Below are 21,114 nucleotides of genomic sequence, written 5' to 3' on the forward strand. Positions count from 1 at the left end.
CAGGTTAAGAATATCTGCTTTTGAGCAAATTTATGTCTTTGTTTTATGGGGTACAACTTCTAGATTCTTTATGTCCAAGGCCTAAAAATCCCCAAAGAGTTAGTCCCCCAAAGATCTGGGGTTTAACAGGTTCAATATCATATGGTAGAAAAAGATGTGACTCCTTTCTATCAGGCTAATTTTCATCATGTGGCTTTTATCAAGTCAATTGACTTCACAAAGCCTCTGTTTTCCCTTCTTATAAAATGAAGATAATTCATAATATCATTTGGACTCTCTTTCTAATCTTTAGGGTTGTTGTGAGGAAAGCTGAAAACCTTAAGGTGCTATGTAAATGCAAGCTATTATTATTCTTCAAAGGCTGCACTGTTCAGGGACAAGCCTGAAATGTCAATGTCTATGAAAAGGACAGTGCCTGTATGAAGACCATATCTTCTCACAATAATCTAATTTCCTTTTGCAAGTGAATAAGACCGATAGATCTAAGGGAGTACTTGGCATAGTATCTTGATCATAACAAGATGCTTGCTTCAGTTTTGTACAATGTATTCACAAATTGAGAAGATGGTTTATGACCCCTTTTTATGAGTGGAGGACTGACTAATGGGTTGAAATCCTATATTCCTGGAATAGAAGCCAATGATTCAGGGTCAGCCCCAGGGACACATAACAGAGATGGGTGCTGATGCCAATGATATTTAAGCTGTGTTTATATAAAATGCAATTCATTTGGGCTATAGATTCATGATACTAATACTCTCCTCTGCCCCCTCCCTCTTTTCCCTCCTTTTCTTGATCCTACCCTCAAACTACGATCCTAGAACTGATCAGTGTCCCTGTAACATCTCCCACTGTTGTTGGCATGCAGATTGTCATCACATATGGCACAGGTGAGGATTTAAATTAGGCCTTTAAAAAAGATGGCACCATGAATGCAGATGTCAGGCCAAACCCAACAGACCTATTTAGAAGAAGTGAGGCATCCTGGGGGAAATAGATGAAACTACACAGTTGAGGAGACACTTCACAAATATTTCTCCTCCTCACTGTGAACTACAGAAATTTAAACAAGGAATGCACACAGCTCCAATCAGAAGTTTAATTTTGGATTTTCTCTCATTTGCATTATAATTGGTTGGGCAATACAAATTCTAATTATGCTTACTCTTTTGTCATTTAATTTTGTTTACAAGTAACAAACTAATTATCAGGGGGAAAGGAAAGGTCTACCACTGCTTTTTATATAAATCAAATCAGCTGGATAGAAGGACTCTGTGAAAACATAATGACATATTGCGTGGGAAGAGAGTTCTAAACACCACAATTTAAAGAATAAACAACAACCACAATTTAAAGAATTCTTCTTTAATCTTTTCTTTAGGTTTCCTTCCTTCTCTGTCTTTCCTTACCCCTGTCTGCTAGACAACTGAAACACAAAGATGAATCTCTTTTTTATCTTTTTATAGTATAAAGTAGGCAGTAGAAGTACTTCTCAATTCATTAACAATTGATCAATATGTATTCACTGAGCAGGTAGGTGGTTAAGTGGATAGAGTGCTACATCTTCAGTCAGGAAAGACTCATATTTTTGAGTTCAAATGACCTCAGACACTTAGCAGCTGTGTGACCCTAGGCAAGTCATTTTACCCTGTTTGCCTCAGTTTCCTCATCTGTAAAATGAATTGGAGGAGGAAATGGAAAACCATTCCAGTATCTTTGCCAAGAAAACTCCAGTTGGGGGGTCATGAAGAGTCAGACAGGACTGAAAAAACAACTCAACAACAACAAATTCATGGAGCACTGGGCTAGGTCCTGTGGAATTCTAAAAGGATAAAAGTCATCATTCTCCAACTCCTATGTTCACATAAGCTTCCTAGAAAAGGAATTAGGATAACCAAAGAGCACCATGAAGCTCATGCCATCCAATCTTAATAGATGAGGAAACCGGAGTCCAGAGAGGTCATGACTTGTCCAAGGTGAGTCTCTGTCTCTCTTTATCTCTCTCTGTCTCTGTCTCTTCCTTTATCTCAATCTCCCTTTCCTCCTTTCCACCTCACCCCATCTCAACTTGTGACTAATTGATAGATTTGCATGATGACTGGGCAAGGCTAAAGGGATAGTCTGTGGCTACTAGACAGAATTTTCCTGTTATGTCAAGCTAACTTCCCTAGGCTAGGAAATTCAATATGGAAATGGAAAAAAGGAAATTTATTTTTTGACCTCAGACTGATTAGTATCATGCTCTGATCCACTGAGCTAGCCAGCTGTGATGGTCCATATTCAGCCATATTCATGCTTCTCCTGGAACTCATGAACACTCATGAACACTCTGCATGGGAGTGGGAGGTTGAAATACATTCCTCTTCTTTTTGAAACTTCAATTGTGCTTGCCTATTTTCCTACATACTATGTTGGCTGTGTTGAAAACCACATAAGCAGAAAGGCCTATATTTGCTTTTTTAGATATGAACTAGGAAACATAAACACCTGATCCTCATTAGTCCCATCAGCTGTAAGTCGTCATTGGAGTCCTGGGGAGTGAGAATCCTGGAATTTTAGAGATGGAACAAACCTTATTTTCATCATACAGATTAAGAAAAGGAGGCCCAGAGAAGGGAAGAAGCTGAATTGTGGAGCCTGCACCCTTCACCAAGCCAAGCATACCTTTAATCCCTTTGGGGGCTGTGTTTCTGTCTGTGTGTGCTGAGACAGCTTGGATCACTGCTTTCTCAGCTTCAAGAGACAATTTAAAAGACACCAGGGACACCTGGGCTGCTACTGTAATAATAATTAACTGCCACTGTTCAAAGTCATCATCATCAAATATTATTTATCAAGAACACACATGCTTACAATGTTGTAGTGGGAATTGGACTAATTAAGTTAAAAGGCACTATTTCCTCCTCCTAGGAGTTTTTTTTTTTCTTAAGCAACCTAAACAGTATTTTCAGTTCAATTAAAAAAAATACTTATCAAATCATTACTATGGACATATGAGGTAATATGTTCTTGGTCCTGGGGATGCTAAGATGGAAAATGACACAGTTTCTTCTCTTTAAACTTTAAAATCTATTGGGGGTAGGGGAGACTAAGTAAGATACCTATTCAAATATCTATAGTCCAAATGAAAGAATGAATATATGAATGATAGGGGTCAAGCAGAGTGCTATGAAAGATTCAACAAGAAAAGCATAATTTTAATAAGGGGTAAAGGAAGGCTTCTGTGAGGAGGTACCCCTTGAAGGGGGCTCTGAAGAAAGAGAAGGCTTCCAATTAGCAGATAGGAAGAGCACACGGGGATGAAATGTACATGGTGGGCAAGTTCAGGCAGAAGGAGCTTGGGGGATAGAAAGAAGTTCTGTTTGGCTGAAGTATAAGGCTAACAATTTACTTTTCTTTTCTTTTTTTTTTTTCAGGGCAATGAGGGTTAAGTGACTTACCCAAGATCACACAGCTAGTGTCAAGTGTTTGAGGTCAGATTTGAACTCAGGTCCTCCTGAATCCAGAATCCAGGGCCGGTGCTCTATCTACTGCACCACCTAGCTGCCCCAGGGCTAACAATTTATGTGGTGTTTTAAGGTTTACAAATTAAAAAAAAAATTCTGCATAACAACCTTGACAGCTAAGCTGGGCAGTACAAGAATTATCTATCCCTCTTTTTAAATGAGGAAAATGAGACTCAGACTCACCAAGGATTACAGAAATATGATGTATCAAAATGGAAGCTTTGGATCAGGTCTTCTAAGTCAAAGACTAGTGTTCATTTCATTATACCAAGCTACACAGAATTTATGAAATATAGTACCTTGAAATCATACCAGAAAGGTATGTTAAGAGTCACATTGTGCAAGGCCTTCAATGCCAGTTCCAAGAATTATTATTTTACTTGGTAGTAAATGAAAAGTCATGGAAGATTTTTGAGCAGGGCAATATTTTAACCAGCCCTATGCATTAGGGTCCATTTGACATGGACCCACCCAAGTCTTGCCCACCAGTCCCTAGTTCTGCTCTAATTTAGAATCTGGGTTCATTGTCTTCTTCTTGATCATTCTTTTTCTAATTCCTGAAGGTGGGTGGTGGTGGTGGTAGCAGTGGTGGGGGCTCAGAACTGTTCCAATCAATTCTTTGCAGCTTTACAATCCTAAAATTACAGATACTATTTTGTGGGGATAGGCACAGCGCTTAGGGTCCATGAGCTCTTTATTTAGCTACTTAGCTCTTGTGCTGCCAATGTAGAACTGGCTCCAAGGACCTCAACTCAGACATTCTTCTTTTATTTCCCATTACTCAACATTTACTTTTCATGCCCTTAGTATCTATTTCAAAAAGCCAAATGTTCAAGGCTTTCACCAGCTTAGAAAAGTAACCCAAAGATGTAATGAAAATGGAGGTAAACTTTGGCAGCGTTATTTCCCAAATGTCGGACATAAAATACTTTTATATATTTGATCACCCATTTGTAGGTAAAGTAATATTTCCTTCATTACACATGTTATCCTCAAATGCTAAATTGTTCCATGGTTCAAAGTTTTCTAGAGAATGCCCAGTCAGCTTTTCTTTCATATACTTACAGCACATGTCCTGCTATTTCACCAGTTGTGTATTTTTTCATTTAGATTGGTAACGTCATTGTCCCCCTGTTCAATTTCTTCATATCGTTTCTCATTTTCCTCGTAGGTGCTCATAAGAGCCTTCCTCCATTTTTTCTGCCACTTCTTTCCAGTTCTGAGAAGAAGGGTTTTCTTTTATCATGAGATCAAAAGCTCCTTGAAACACTCCTTCAAGATTTTTAATTTCACTATCCTCTGGGCCAATGGAAAACTTGGGGGTTGGTTATTCCAGAGTTTCCTTTTGGATAAGCCCTTGATTGAATTCAACCATGACACTTTTTGATTCTCTGGGCAAGTTAAAAAAAAGTTGCTGTAAACAATCAGGAGCAATGGGTGGATTTTGAGAAAAGAAGTGATTTGTTTGAGCAAGAGAGTGACCTAAAATTGATTTTTTAGAAAGATTAACAAGGTGGGAATGTTTAAGGTTGATTAGAAGAGAAAGAGAAAGAGAGATGAGGAGAAATGTTACCAATTAAGAGGTTTTTGTAGTAGTTCAGGCACAAAATCATAAAGGTCTGAATCAGGATGAAAATAGAGTGGAGAAGTGGGCAGCTAGGTGGTCCAGTGGATAAAGCACCAGCCCTGGCTTCACAAGGACCTGAGTTCAAATACGGCCTCAGACACTTGACACTTACTAGCTGTGTGATCCTAGGCAAGTCACTTAACCCTTATTGCCCTGTGCAAAGAAAAAAAAAAAAAGAAAAGAAAAAAGAAAAAAAAGAGTGGAGAAGAGATGAATATAAGAAAAATCTCAAAGACAAAAATGATAGAACTCATTGATTGATATGGCCAGGCGAAGAGATGGAATAGATGGCCTGTGAGGTCCCTTCTAATGCTTATATTCTGTGAAGGATTCAGGTTGGCTTCTCTGTAAGGATAAAAAAGGGTCAAATAAATCTGACAATTGTTTCTATTATTTATCTCAAAAAGATAAGCAATGTAAATCAACCTAGTGAGCTCTGTCAACTGTAAATGACTGACCTTGTAGGAAATAAAACTCCATTTCTTATCTTGATTGTTCAATGGACATTAGGGTTTTTTCACCCTCAAGGTAAATATTGACTCTGGTGTTCTCTCAGTCAATATTTATCTTGTATAAATCTTAATGTGCATGCGTTTTTGTTGGCTGATAGCCTTAGATCTGGAGTTTAAAGATGAGTGAAAATTCAAAAGCAGGTGGAACAGAGGAAAAAGGAGAGTATTCCAGACACAGGGAACAGTGAATAAAAGCAGAGAGTCAGGGAAACATGGGGATATGTATGGAAATTGGTAAGTAACCTACTATTCTAAGCACAGAGAAGAGGGTAGTGGGAGATAAGGTTGGAAAAGTAGAGTGGTAGTCTATTGTGGCAGTCACTGACTGACTGAACAGTGTGGATTTTACTGGGTAAGCCATAAGGAGTCACTGATGGGTTTTAAGGAGAGGATTAATATTACCCAATTGGTGCATGAGGAAAATATGTCTGGCAGTGATGTGAGAGAGGGATCAAGGAAAGAGGTATCAGAGGAGCCTAGTCAAGGAGGGAGCCTGGTAAAGTATAAAGAGAACTAGATTTGGAAAGCGAGGCCCTAGGCTCAAATCCTATCTTTGCTCATTGATGTTTCTTTGATCTTAGAAAAGTGAATTAACCTCTGCTGTCTCAGTTTCCTCAGTGAAATTGGAAGGGGTTGTATTAGATGGTTTCTAAGGTACCTTTTAGCTCTAGATCTGTGACCCTATGGCCTATTATAGATTATTTAAATTGTCTAGGTGGGTCTAATGAAAGCCTAGAATAGGGTGCTGGAATGGTAATGGGAATAGGACTTCTTGATGTTGTTGCTTATCCTTTATTCTCAAAGAGGACCATGACATTGGGAGGTGATGTCATTCATGACTTGGAGCGAATTGGATGTAAGTGAAGGAGGGCTTGTGCAAAGTCACCAGCCTCACTCTCTCCTCTAGAGCCATCTGGGTCTAGTGGCAAGATATACAGCAGGACAACTAGACATGGCCCCGGATGCTTTTAAGCCAGTTGGGGTTAAGTGACTTGCCCAGGGTCACACAGCTAGTAAATATCTGAGGTCAGATTTGAACTCAGGTACTCCCAACTTCAAGGCCACTTAGCTGTGCTGGGAAGAGGGGATGGCAGCGATGGATGACAGGTACATTGGATAGAGTGTCAGATCTGGAGTCAGGAACACACATCTTCCTGAGTTCACCTCAGACATTTAGCTGTGTGACCCTAAGCAAGTCACTTGACCCAATTTGCCTCAGTTTTCCTATTTGTAAAATGAACTGGAGAAGGAAATAGTAAGCCACTCTAGTATCTTTGCCAAGAAAATCCCAAATGGGATTTAAATTTAAATCTTGGTTCTGCCACTTGCTAGCTATGTGAATATGACTAAGTCTCTTAGGGACTAAATTCTTTCATCTGTACAATAAATGGTATGGATTAGATCACTTCTGAGGTGACCCAACTCTTAATCTTTGATCCTGCCTCACAGGGTTTTTGTGACAGTGATATAATATATGCAAAGTTCTTTATACACCTTAAAATGTTGGATGTGTCATCAATTATAATTTTATTAAGTAGGACAAAAGACAGCAGGAATACAAACTTCTTCATTCTGGTCATTACACTGTTAATGCGATCTTGGATTTTTTTTAATGACTCCATTATACTGTTGATTCATATTGAGATTTGATGTCTAATAAATTCCTTATCCCTTCTCCTTTATCCTGTTCTTGTATAATTGATTTCTAAAATATGGTTCTTTACATTTGCATAATTAAATTCTGTCTTATTAGATTTGCCCTATTGCTCTAGTCCATCAATATCTTTTTTAAATTCCAGTTTTGTCATCTAAAATAATAGCTATCCAACCCAGATTCACATCACCTAAATATTTGATAAGCATGTTATTTATTCCTCCATCCAAGTAATTTGTAAAAATGTGAAACCAAACAGAGACAAACATTGAGAGGCCTGTGATATTCTATTAGACAGTTTTTTAACCAGACTTTGATGCATCCTTTGGCCTGGTAGTCCAAATATTTCTGGGTCCATCTATATTATCTCTTAACCCACATCTCTCCATTTTGTCTATAAAACTATAATAAAAGACTTTGTTAAATATTTTCTTAAAATTCAAGTATATAATATTTGGGCAATTTCTTATTCTGCCCATCAAGTGACCATGTTTTTTTTTTTTAAATCAGCTATTATATTAGGTCAGTTTGGTATTACTTGTTCTTGATAAATCTATATTGGCTTTAGATGATAGTTGCTTCTGTTTCTGGCTCCTAAAGCATCCCTTTGGTAATGGTTCTAGAATTTTTACTGCAGTTGAGGTAAGCCCAGGAACTTATAGTTTTGAGAAACAATTCTTTTTGAAAAGTGAAAGTCTCATGGCACCTCTCCTGTTCATAATTTTTCAAAGGTATCTATCAGTGGTTCAGCAATCACATCTACAAATTATTTCTGCACTTTGTGATCTGATTTATCTTTGACTTGGTTGGTGATTTGAACTCACTGGGGACTTCTTTAGTACATCTTCACTTGGATTTCAATTCTCTATTAAGGTATTTTGTTTTAGCCTTTTCTGTTTTGAAGATTATTCTCTTTGATGGAGAAAATGTATTTAAAACAGAAATGGAATCTTTTTTCCTTTTCTCTGTTGCCCATTGTCATTGTCCCAACTACCTCAAATAGTGATTCTATTCCTCCTTTGATCTTCCTCTTCCCTGTCATATAGATTTTTTTCATTATGTATTTAAAACAGGTCAAAGTTCACTTAAGATTTTGGCATTCATGTCATTATTTTCTCAGGACAGCAACCTTATTTTGTACTCCTACTTAGTTGTTTGTCTTGATTTCATCTTTTGCATATGTCTCTTTATATTTTGAGTTGGTAATTGTACTCCCTATACAGTTATATCATGTTATTTGTCTATAATTATTGCTAGCCAATTTTGTGGCTGAAGCAAGAACATAAAATCATACCCTCTCTCCAAATGGCATGTCATGCTTGGATTAATAAATATATAATTATATACTCTTTATGGCTCCACAGCTTTGTGTATCTCGGGCAAGGGTCATAGTTACATTATCCTTGTTATGATTTTGGATTTACTGTAACTGTATACAATCTGTATCCTGAAATGTTCATGTGATCTTGTATTTGGACAATTTTTATAGTGAGTTAAAAGAGGTAGGGTGGGAGAAGGGAGCAACGTTAGAAAAGAGAAAGCAGAGAAAAGCCAGAATATAGGTTTGAGGTCTTGAAAAAGAAAAGGCTACTTACTTTTTATTTGTAGGTTGTTGTAGCAGCATCAGTTAACCTGAATTCCAGCAAACAGATGAGATAGAGAACCAATATGGGTTGCTGGATCCTATTTTGCTATACTCATAAGTATAAGAGGAGCAACTAGCTGGCGCAATGCCATCTAGTGCCAGGCATGAAGTCAGGAAGACTCATCTCCCCAAGTTCAAATCTGCCCTCAGATACTTACTATGTGATACTGGGCAAGTCCCTTAACCCTGTTTGCCTCAATTTCCTTATCTGTAAAATGAGCTAGAAAAGGAAGTGCCAAACTAATCCAGTATCTTTGCCAAGAAAACCCCAAATGGGGTCACAAAGAGTCAGACACAACTGAAAAAAATTACTGAATAACAACAGACATACGATAGGCTGAAAGTCAGCTGTTTGGTAGATGCATAAACTGATCTTCACATTATGAGAAATAAACTTAGGCCATGTCCACTATAACTTACTAAAAAATTCCATCCAAATCCAAATCCAAATATTTATAACATCCAGATTTTTGATGGAAAATTTTTAGTTGTCTGTCAGCTATTCAATGAAGGGTTTAGATACAACTTGGGTTCATAGTCCTAAGAGGTTCTACTTGTCAATACTTCTTCAAACTGATTAAAAAAATAGTCTAGCAATGGTCTATGGACTATTGTCCAGGAGACTGAAGTCTGAATATATTCCATATTAAGGGACATGATTCTCTTAAGATGTGGCTAGGAAATGAAGAGCAAATGAAATCCATTTGATATGCTAAATGTGAATCAACTTTCACTGTTTGAGCTACAAATTCCAAACTTATGGGCCAATAATTGGGTAAAGTTTATGAATGTGTGATACAGGCAGCACAGATTTTTGTATCTACCTTCAGGTTAAAAGAAAGCATTCATGATTCATGGGACAAGTCTAATAGTAATAGATTCAAAGTACATGTAATCCATACTCTTCTACATGATGGCAAAGCTGGTGGGTTTAAAAGCCCAGATATTTGACTATATAGATAAAAACAGCATCAACCATATGTGAATTCAACTATTTTTTAACAGGAGTTAAGTAGAACCAAATTTTGTGTATAGAAACAAAGTGAAACTGAGTCAGTATAACTTTAGCTCTGGTTCAGGAGGAGTTTAGAAATAGTGAGAATTGTTTTTTTCTTTGCAAGGAAAGGAAGCTGAATTATGTGCATAATTGGAAATTTTTCATTTGACTTTACCTGCATCGACCACTTACTGTACCTTGTTTTGCCTCTTTTGTCTTCTCCTGAGCCTCAGGAACTCCTTGTGTTGTCTTGAAACAAAGTTAACTGCTGCATATTCCAGTAAGGCAGCAAACACGAAGAGGAGACACACAGCCATCCAGATGTCAATAGCTTTTACGTAGGACACCTAAAAGGAGAGAGAAATCATAGTCTTGTGAGCAAAAGGGTGTTCTCCCTTTTCTTTAAGAATGGATATCCAAATTTTTTTTTTTCTCTCACCATAAGTGAGGAATGCATATATTTCATGTTTCAGCTTCTGGGCAAAGTCATGAAAGGTACACCTTCACCTTTACCTTTGAGCCCAAATACATTAAAAAAACCCAACCAAACAAAAAATAAACAAACAAATAGGGACACATCCCTAATTCCTGCTTAGGTAGTCAGCCTAAAAACTGCTCGAAAACCATCTTTTGATAGAAATTCTCCCCATCCTTTCAGTCAAAGCTCAAATACCACCTCCTTCATGAAGCTTTCCCTTATTATCCCCAGTCAGGAATTCTCTTTCCTTCCTTAGTCCTCACATCACACTTTGTACATCTCTCTCTTATCAGGAATTCACCATACTCTGTTTGGCATTGAATTTATACATGTCATACCTCTGTATTAGCTCCTTATGACAAAAGCTCATGTCTAATTCATCTTTTATCTCCTCTAGCTCCTGGTGGTTTACAGTCAGTCAACAGGCATTTATTGAGTGCCTACTGTGTTCTAGTCACATAATAGTCCCTTAACAAATATGCAAAAACAAAGGTAGACACTTGAATTGAATCAGCAACTATAACTTTATCAGATGAACAAGATGAGTGGAATCATTGAGAAATGGAAAAATTTTTAGCATTCATCTGATTTGCCATGAATGAGTCACTTTACTTTTATGAACCTCAATTTCTTCACCTGTAAAAGAAAGGGGTTGGACTAAAACATCTCCCAATTTCTTTCAGCTCTAAATCTATGATCCTAAGATATCATTTGACATGAAAGCCAAAGGGAACTCAGAAAAAAGTCTAATATATATAAGACCCAAGGAAGGTGAAGATTTATAGATAAAAATCAATACCTAGTCAACCTATTAATGTCTGCATACATGTGTAGACAAGTCATTCAATTTTTCTTGGGTACATGCGGGTGGGAGGAGGGACATTTCTAAGGTATATTATCCTTGGTGACAGACCCAGATCTCCAATGTACTTAATTAATTTTGATTTTATTTGTGGGCAGAGCAGCAGATATAGGATGAGAAGATTCAGGCTTATATAAAGTCATTTAATCTCTCCAAAACTCAGGTTCCTCACCTGTAAGATGAGGATAATGATACTTCACTGGGGCTGGCATGACAGCCTCTTCAAGGGTCAGTTCAATTCAGTCAACATTTATTAAGTGCCTACTGTGTGCCAAGAGGTAAAAGACAGCCCCATCTTCAGGGAGCTTGAATCTGAGAGACAGCGTGCAAGCAAATGTCTACAAAGTACCCTCTATACAGGATAAATAGGAAATCTGTTTTTTTAACATTTTAAAAATTATGAATTTCAAATTCTCTCCCTCCAGCCCCTCCCCCACCCTCTGAGAAGACAAGCAATATGATACAACATGTGAAGTTATACAAAACATTCAAAAGAGGGAATGTATAGGAAAGTGCTTTCAATTTACAAAGTGCTATATATTTCAGTTGTTATATCATAAGAAGATGAAACTGTTGAATGTGTTTGGAGCAACTGAAGTCCTAGCTTCCTTCTGAAACGTATGTTATCTACCTAACTTCATCTAACTGGTTCTGTATTACAATTCTTGCCTTAAAGGTTTTTCTTTTGGGGGGTGGGATGGGAAGATGAGGGTTAAGTGACTTGCCCAGGGTCACACAGCTAGTAAGAGTCAAGTGTCTGAGGTCAGATTTGAACTCAGGTCCTCTTGAATCCAGGGCCGGTACTTTATCCACTGCACCACCTAGCTGCCCCCTAGTATTAAAATTCTTAAACTTAAGTTCTCATCATAATTGTACTATAATTCAGACATCTTACTTTTCTTATGCTGTTTTCCATGATGACCTAATCTCTGAGGTGTCTATAGCTTGATTATTAACATGACTCCATTTTACCTCCTTAAATTACACATTAAGTAATTCTGGAATATTTCTTTCCATTCAAAAGCATGATTTATCCTGAGGTTAGGCCTTGTATTGTATACCATCCTCTATAGCAATTCTGTTCCCTTGGGATGGTGGCACTTTAACCATAACAGCCCCCACAGTTTTGTATTATTTAAATGGCCCCTAAATGTTTGAAGACAATAATGAGAGAAATTTGTAAAAGCTCAAGACATAGCTGAACATGGAATTAAGTCTGATAAAGTTGACAAAAATCTTTCTTCTCCTTGTCTAGTGTTAATATCTCTCAAATATTTGTAAACCCTTTCCCTAAACTCCCTTATTCATCATTATGAGGAGCATGTATTTAGTTCTTTTTATAGTGGCTTATAAATAAGTCTTCACTGTCTCTTAATCATTTTGTTTAACCACTGAATTGGTTCCAAATTGTGGACATATTCCTAGAATTAAAGGGTCTAACACTAAATATGTAATTCATTATTGTGGATTTATCAGGCTTGTTGGAGCATCTATTTCCTTAGTACCTATTATATGAGGTTGTTATGTATGCCACTCAAAATCAAAATGGCTACTCTCTTTTACAACTCTGTTGCTGAGACCTTTCTTCTTCTAGTTCAGTATTCCTGGAAGAATTTAGCTCAAACTCTCCCATAACACCCTTTTTTTGGGGGGGTGGGCAGGGAAATGAGGGTTAAGTGACTTGCCCAAGGTCACACAGCTAGTAAATGTCAAGTGTCTGAGGCCGGATTTGAACTCAGGTCCTCCTGAATCCAGGGCATGTGCTTTATCTACTGTGCCACCTACCTGTCCCCTGTTTTTTTCCCCATAATGCATTCTTTTAAAAAATTCTTCTCTTTATGTGACCTCTTCTTGAACCATCTTAGTTCAACTTGCTAGTGATTTTCAAAAATCATTAGGTCCTATGGAATTCTATTGTAGCCCACAAAATTAGCCTTTCCCCAGTCATTTATTGATATACCTCTTATTTGACTCATGCATGTATGTAACTTGTTCACCAGAGTTTAAGACTTAGAATACTCAAACACATTCCTCCCACATTTCCTGAAATTTTCTGCCTTTTCTTTACATCAGAGGTTCTCCAACTTTTAAATCTCATCATCCCTTTATAGTCTTAGAAATTGTTAAGTACCCTCCCCCAAAGACCTTTTATTTATATAGATCATACCTATGCATATTTACTATATTAAAAATTTGATGCCTTAGTATTATTATAAAAATAGTTTTGACCTCACAGGTCCTCTAACAGGGTTTCAGGAATCTTTAGGGACATCCAGACCACATCTTGGGAGCATTGAGCTTACAAGATGCTGCATATTCTTGGTTCTTCTTTTATTTGGTTCTCTCTTCCCTCGCAACTCTCATAACTCTCGGTGAGCTCATCCACTTAACTGTCATTTCTCATAAAAATATCTGACATTTACATAGTATTTCAAGTTTTACAAAGTACTTTAATAACAATAATAGCTGACATTTATAAGACATTTTAAATGTTACAATGTACTTTACATACATTATCTTATTCGATCCTCACAACAATCTTGGGCAGGAGGCACTATAGTTGTTAACCTGTATACTGTTGCCAGAAATCTTCCTTATCCTACACTTTCATTAATGTCATTCCATTTTTAAGAGCCTATAAAGGCACCCTCTTGTCTCTAGCATCAAGTTTAAACTCTTCTTCCTGGAATTTAAGAACACAATTTGGATCCACCTTCCTTAGAAACTATTTCCCATTACTCTCCAAGTGAATCCTCCACTCCACTTAGGTGGATCTATTCAGTGTCCCCACATCATGCTCTGTTATTCCTAAACTCTTTGCCTTTCCTCATATTGTGCTGTCATATCTGAAAACCCTATTTCTCAGTTCCCCAATCTATTCAATTCTCATGGCCTGGTCTGATGCTCTACCTTGGTTTCTCCATTGTGCTCCCAGGAACCTCATCATCCCAAACCCCATAAGTACCCTCTACTCCTCTGAGATTGGAGGGTAGAACAATGAACTCCATAACCTTCATTTAAGGAGGGCACCCAGGTCAGATATCTCTTTGTTTCCCACCAGGATGCACTCTTTTACAGTTTTCCTTGATGCACTCAAAGTGGGTACTTTATTCTTCTCCACTTCCCTTTCTTTGATATGTTGTCATACCCCATTAAGACTATCAGCTCCAGGGGCAGCCAGGTGGCACAGTGGATAGAGCACCGGCCCTGGAGTCAGGAGTACCTGAGTTCAAATCTGGCCTCAGACACTTAACACTTACTAGCTGTGTAACCCTGGGCAAGTCACTTAACCCCAATTGCCCCACAGAAAAAGAAAAAAGAAAAAAGAAAAAAGAAAAAAGAAAAAAGAAAAAAGAAAAAAAAGACTATCAGCTCCTTGTGGGCAGGAACTGCTTCTCCTTTACATATTTGTATCCCTAAAGTTTAGCACAGTGCCTTGCATATAGTATGTGCTCAAGAAATGTTTATTGATTGACTGACTATATACAGGAATGGTCATTCCCCTGATCTTGCCAACACCCACAAATATTTCACATTTATGTTCATGAACAATTTGGTTCATCTGATCATAATCATTCCCTCTTTGCTTGTGTCTTATCCCTCCTAACCCTGTTCTTCATCCTTACTGTGACCTGGAATATCTCTGTCCCTAAGTCTTTTTCCAGGTCCATCACCACTGCACCAACTGTACTCTACTTCTTTCCCTGCCTCAGCCTCTTAGGGAACCAATTCAACTCTCTGCTATCCTTTACACAAGTCCTTTGTTCCCATATCCTATTGTCAATCAGAGCTTGCTGAGCCTCAACCTTCCATTACTCCTATCATCAATTGCCTCTGCTTTTATTGATGTGCTACTGAAAGGAGCTGGGGGAAACAGTGCCAAGTGGGTCTACTGCAAATTTACAACTGGGCCCTCACTGCAGCAAAGCAATTTTTTGTTCCTGCATAATTAATTCACTATCCCACTCACCACAGCAGCTATTCCAAAACTTCATCCCTCCTTAAGCCTCTGATGACCTAGCTTCCTCCCACCCTCTCATCTAAGGACCTTACCTCATACTTTCCTGAAAAAAACAAACCCAAGGCCATTAATCAAGGGCTCATTATTTTTTATTTTATATATCAGATGTCTTCTCTTCCTCCATCCCTCTCTCACATGAATGAATGGCTCTTCTTGCCAAGGTAAAAACCATCCATATGCACCTTTGATATCACTCCATCATATTTTCTCCAACAAAGTCATACCCATTTCTCTAACTTTCACTATCTCCCTATCTACTGGCTGCTTCCCTGCTACCTACAAATACTCCATCCTTAAAAACATTCACATGACATGACTATCCCCACTAGCAATTGGCTTAGATCTCTCTCTCGTTTGTGACTAAACGCCTCGAGAAAGCACTATGCAATCAGTGCTTCCATAGCCCCTTCCCTTACTTCTCTTTTTGAAACTGTAGGGAATTTGGCTTCTGACATCATCATTCAACTGAAATGGCCCTCTCCAAAGTTACCAAAGATCTCTTAATTGCCAGGTCTCATGGCCTTTTCTTGATTCTCATCCTTCTTGACCTCTCTGCAGCCTTTGATGCTGTCAATTACTTCTTTTGCCTTGATATTCTCTTTTCTAGGTATTCATGACACCACTCTTTCCTGCCTCCTGTCTGACAGTTCCTTCTGAGGCTCTTTTGCATCATGCAGGTCATGCCCATGCTCTGAAGGCTCTTTCCTGAGCTCTCTTCTCTTATTGTTCTCTATTATTCCATTTGGTGATCTAACTAGTTCTTGGGGTCTAATTATGGGTTAATTTATCATCTTTATGAATACAATTCTTAGATCTATTTATTCAACTCCAACACCTCTCTCTTGAGGGCTCCTAGGTAGTATGGTGGATAGAACCCCAGACCTGAAGTCAGAAAGGCTGATCTTCCTGAGTTCAAATCTGGCTTCAGATACTTTCTAGCTGTGTGACCCTGAGCAAGTCATTCAACCTCTTTTTGTTTCAGTTTCCTCATCTGTAAAGGAGTTGGAGAAGGAAATGAAAAACTACTGCAGTATTTTTTGCCAAGAAAACTCTAAATGGGGTCATGAAGAGTCAGACATGAATGAACTGAGTAATAACAGAAACCCTTTTCTAACCTCCAATCTCGTATTTTAACTGCCAATTGGACATCTTTTTTTTTTTTAAATTTAATACTTTTTTTTGGAGGGGCAATGAGGGTGAAGTGACTTACCCAGGGTCACACAGTTAGTAAATATCAAGTGTCTGAGGTCAGATTTGAACTCAGGTCTTCCTGAATGCAGGGCCAGTACTTTAGCCAATGCGCCACCTAGCTGCCCTGCCAATTGGACATCTTGAACTAGATGTCCTATAGATATCTCAAACTCAACATTTCCTAAAAAGAACTCATAATCTATTTCCCCTCCCCTCACAACTGTCCCCTCTTCCCTACTTTCTTCTTATTATTGAGGATACTACCTTCAACTCATCCCATGCATTTAACCCCCTCTCCCATTTGCCACCAGTTCTTATCATTTCTACCTTCACAGCATGTTTCATAAGGGTCTCATTCTCTCCACTTAAACAACTTCTACCCAGTCATTTGTATCCATCAAGTCATGGGTAGACTATTGTAGCAGTCTGATGGTTGATCTCCCTGCCTAAAGTTTCTCCCCATTCTAGTCTATCATTCATTCAACCGTTAAAGTCTAAGTGACAATCTCTACTCAAAACACTTTAGTGCCTTTCTAATACCTCTTAGATCAATCCTCATTTTGGCTTTTAAACCCTTCCTACCTTTCCCATCTTCCTGTACTTGTCAGATACTTAGTAGCTGTGTAACCCCAAGTGAGTCACTTAACCCTGTTTGACTCAGTTTCCTTCTCTGTAAAATGAGCTGGAGAAGGAAAAGGTAAATCACTCCAGTATCTCTTCCAAGAATACCCCAAATGGGGTCAGGAAGAGTCAGACTTTACTGAAATGACTGAACAACAAATGTACTCGATCCCCCTACTCTGTGCCTTTTCATTGGTTGTTCTCAATCCCTGGAATTCTTTCCCCTTTCTACTCTGTCTCTTGTTATTTCTACCTTCCTACAAGACTGGGCTCAAATCCCACTTTCTGAAAGAGATCTTTCTAGTCCTATCCCCTACTCCTAGCACCTTTCCTTTGATATTACCTCCCACTTACATTGCATATTTCTTACATGTACATAGTTTTTTTTTTTATGTTGTCTCCCCAAATAGAATGTGAACTCCTAAAGGGCAAAGATCACGTTTCACCAGTCTGCTACATAGTAATCACTTAATAAATTATTGTTGACTGCCTGACTTCCTTCCTTATCCATCTTTTTTAAAATTTCCCTCATGTCTATTAACATTTTGAGCCCTTAGAATATTCTCGATATACAATTGCTCATTAATTGGCTTTCAGAGTTCCCACACAAACACATGTCTCCAGGAAACATCTACAACATCAGTAACTGATACCAAGGAAAGTCAGAGATGATCACTTTTATTTTAGTCACAATGCCTGATTTCCAAATATGTTCAGGTGCCATGGGAATCTGAGTCACTGATTATTTTCTTAGCTGTCTAAAGATTTGTATATCTGGCTAAAATAGAGTTGTATGAAAATATTTATAGCTGCTCTTTTTGTGGTGGCAAGGAATTGGAAGTTGAGGGGATGCCCATCAATTGGGGAATGGCTGAACAAGTTGTGGTATATCAATGTAATGGAATACTATTGTGCTGTAAGAAATGATGAGCAGGTGGATTTCAGAGAAACCTGGAAGGACTTACATGAACTGATGCTGAGTGAGATGAGCAGAACCAGGAGAACATTGTACACAGTATCAACAACATTGTGTGTTGATCAACTGTGATAGACTTGACTTTTCTCAGCAATACAGTGGTCCAAGATAGTTCCAAAGGACTCATGATGGAAAATGCTCTCCAAATCCAGAAAAAAAAGAACTGTGGAATCTAGATACAGATTGAACCATAGTATTTCTATTTGAATTTTTTTTTTTCTTTTTTGAGGTTTTTCCCTTTTGCTCTGATTCTTTTTTCACAGTATGGCTAATGCAAAGATATGTTTAGTGTGATTGTACATATATAACCTATATCAGATTGCTTGCTGTCTTGGAGAGGGGGGAGGGAGGAGAGGGAGAGAGAAAAATTTGAAACTAGAAATATTATAAAAACAAATGTTGAAAACTATCTCTACATGTAACTGGGAAATAATAAAATACTTTTATGATTAAAAAATAATTGTATTAAAAGTGAAAAATTCAGTCAGAAAATTGCCACCAAACAATAAGTTGACTTTTTTTGACTGAATGACACAGTTAATTAATCAAATGTACTCAACTGAGTGATTGTTTTTGGCATGGGTAGGGGAGAGGAGAAATAAGGTACTATTGCTATTGTTCAGTTATTCAGTCATGTCCAATCCTCTGTCACCCCATTTGAGGTTTTCTTGGCAGAGATATTGGAGTGGTTTGCCATTTTCTTCTCCAGCTTATTTTATAGATGAAGAAACTGAGGCAGAAAGGGTTAAGTAACTTGCCCAGGGTCACACAGCTAGTAAGTGTTTGAGTTCTGTTTTGGGCTCACATCTTCTTGACTCTAGGTCTGGTGATCTATTTACTGCACAAAGGAAGACCTGGCCTAGTCCGTCCTCTGAGAAGACAGCTTCAGAAGAGCTATGAGCATACTCTCTTCTTGGACAACCATTGATTAGGAAGGCTATTAGCAGTTAAGGTAAAGTAAGGCTTTAGGGAGATCTGATCATAAGCAGAATAGAGACAAAGTAGAACTCACATAGCCCCCCTTTCTTTCTTTACTTAAAAGGGTTTGAAGCTATTTCATGTGGTGTTCCTGACTATGTATTAAGCCTATTTCCAATCCACAATTAAAACTTACCTTGCTTTGCCACCATCCAATTTAATTTTCAGCTATTTAAAAGGTTGACAATTTAAATTAACCTTTGTTACTGCAGTTGTTGAAATTCAGTGTTACCTATCAGACACAGATGCCTGTGCCTTGATTCCATCAGGTGGAGCAGAACCCTGTGATAGTGTTATCTGCCTATATTCTGTAGAGCACTAAGCAGATATTAGACATTTGCCAACTATTCTCTCCTTATTTCACCAACAAAGAAACTATTTGCTTAAAGATTGGCCAACACTCCCAAAGAATGTTATTGATAGAACTATGATTTAGAATCCAAGTCTTGGGTTTACATTTTATTACTTATTTCTTTTAAGTTACTATAAAAATGCCATTAATAATATGGAAAGATTGGTTTAGCTTGTCCTCAAAGGCTTATGGACCTATATAAAACTGAATGTATGTGATTTTTACTGCATTAACTTTTAATCTTTCATTCATTCGACAAGCATTTATTAAGAATATACTATGTATGGGATTCTGTGTGTGGTACTTTGGGAATACAAAGAATAAAACTTTCCTTGTCTTCATAAGCAAGCAGTCTACAAGGGTAACTAGTAATTCAAGTACACAAACAAATATGATTCCAGCTATAATGTGAAATTGAAATAAGAGAGGAACCAGAGACCTCTTAGATCTACCTATTTATAGATGATACTGTGCTGATTACACATAATAGGTGCTTGATAAAGAAAGACTCAATATATTAATGACTGTATAGAACCTATGAACATTACAGGGCCTTTTCATTGGGATTCATGGTTATTCAAAAGAGATAGATCTAATATTCTATAGAGGAACAATTTAATTGGATGAGAATGTCTGTGCCTATGACCTGCTGTTGGATGGCAATTCCATTTAATATATATGTAATATATATGTACATGTAAATAGATTTATAAAAATATATGAGTACATATAGTATATATATTCAGTGGAATTGCCATCATCACCATATATATATGTATGAATAATGATGGTGGATGATAAGGTGGATCTAGAATTGGAAAATGGGTGCAGAATAAATGGCATCTAGGAAATCATTCAGTGCTTTTAACAATCCTAAACTGTTATCATTCCATGCAAAGATCCATTCTTAATAAAATGTTCTTCTAGATGATCTTTTTTGCAAATCTCAGGTACCACAGTCTGAGGATCCAAGTTTATTGGTCACTTAAAAGGGAAATGAAAGATACATGGTAATACACAATAGATGGCAGTATAGCTCCAGTGATGATGTATATGCTCAAGAAATGGTTATAAGCAGTGGTATCAAACTCAAATAGAAATGGGGCCGACTAAACTGTACTTATGATCCTTGCAGGCTACATATTGACTTGGAAAACCACATGCTAACTATATCTATGTTGTATTGTATTTTTATTTATTTTGTGAAATGTTTCCCAGTTGCATTTTAATCTGGTGGCAATACTTATAAGTATTGTAAGTATTACCTCTAGGTAATGTGTGACTGGAAAAAGAAAGAGGGCCGGTCATGTAGCAAGAAATAAGGCTGGGGGCAGCTAGGTGGCATAATGGATAGAGCACTGGTCCTGGACTCAGGAGGACCTGAGTTCAAATCCAGACTTAGACACTTGACACTAGCTGTGTGACCCTGGGCAAGTCACTAATCCCAACTGCCTCACCCCAAAACCCCCAAAACAAACAAACAACAAAAAAGAAATAAGAATGGACATTCTGTGTATATCACTGTTGCCTGTAGAATATAAAGAGATTCAGAGGACTGCCTCTAGCTTAGGTAAATGATCTATGGAAGATCAATGAGAAGAATCACATAGGATAGGAAATCATGAATAAGTCACAATTTGTTTCAATGGAAGGAATATCCACATAGATGAGATCATAGATTCATTAAAATATTG

At 37.7% G+C, this 21,114-nt stretch overlaps 1 protein-coding gene across 4 annotated transcripts in view; it reads right to left on the reverse strand.

Moving 5' to 3' along the window:
- The window catches only part of GLRA2 (glycine receptor alpha 2), a 297,466-nt gene that overhangs the window by 49,305 nt on the left and 227,047 nt on the right, over window positions 1-21,114 (reverse strand). For all 4 annotated transcript variants that reach the window (XM_043998772.1, XM_043998771.1, XM_043998773.1 and 1 more), the window contains one exon: window positions 10,139-10,288. In XM_043998772.1, the coding sequence (XP_043854707.1) occupies window positions 10,139-10,288 (150 nt within the window). The remainder of the gene's footprint in view (window positions 1-10,138; window positions 10,289-21,114) is intronic.

The sequence above is a fragment of the Dromiciops gliroides genome, chromosome 3 (genome assembly GCF_019393635.1).
Source record: "Dromiciops gliroides isolate mDroGli1 chromosome 3, mDroGli1.pri, whole genome shotgun sequence".
Classification (NCBI taxonomy): domain Eukaryota; kingdom Metazoa; phylum Chordata; class Mammalia; order Microbiotheria; family Microbiotheriidae; genus Dromiciops; species Dromiciops gliroides.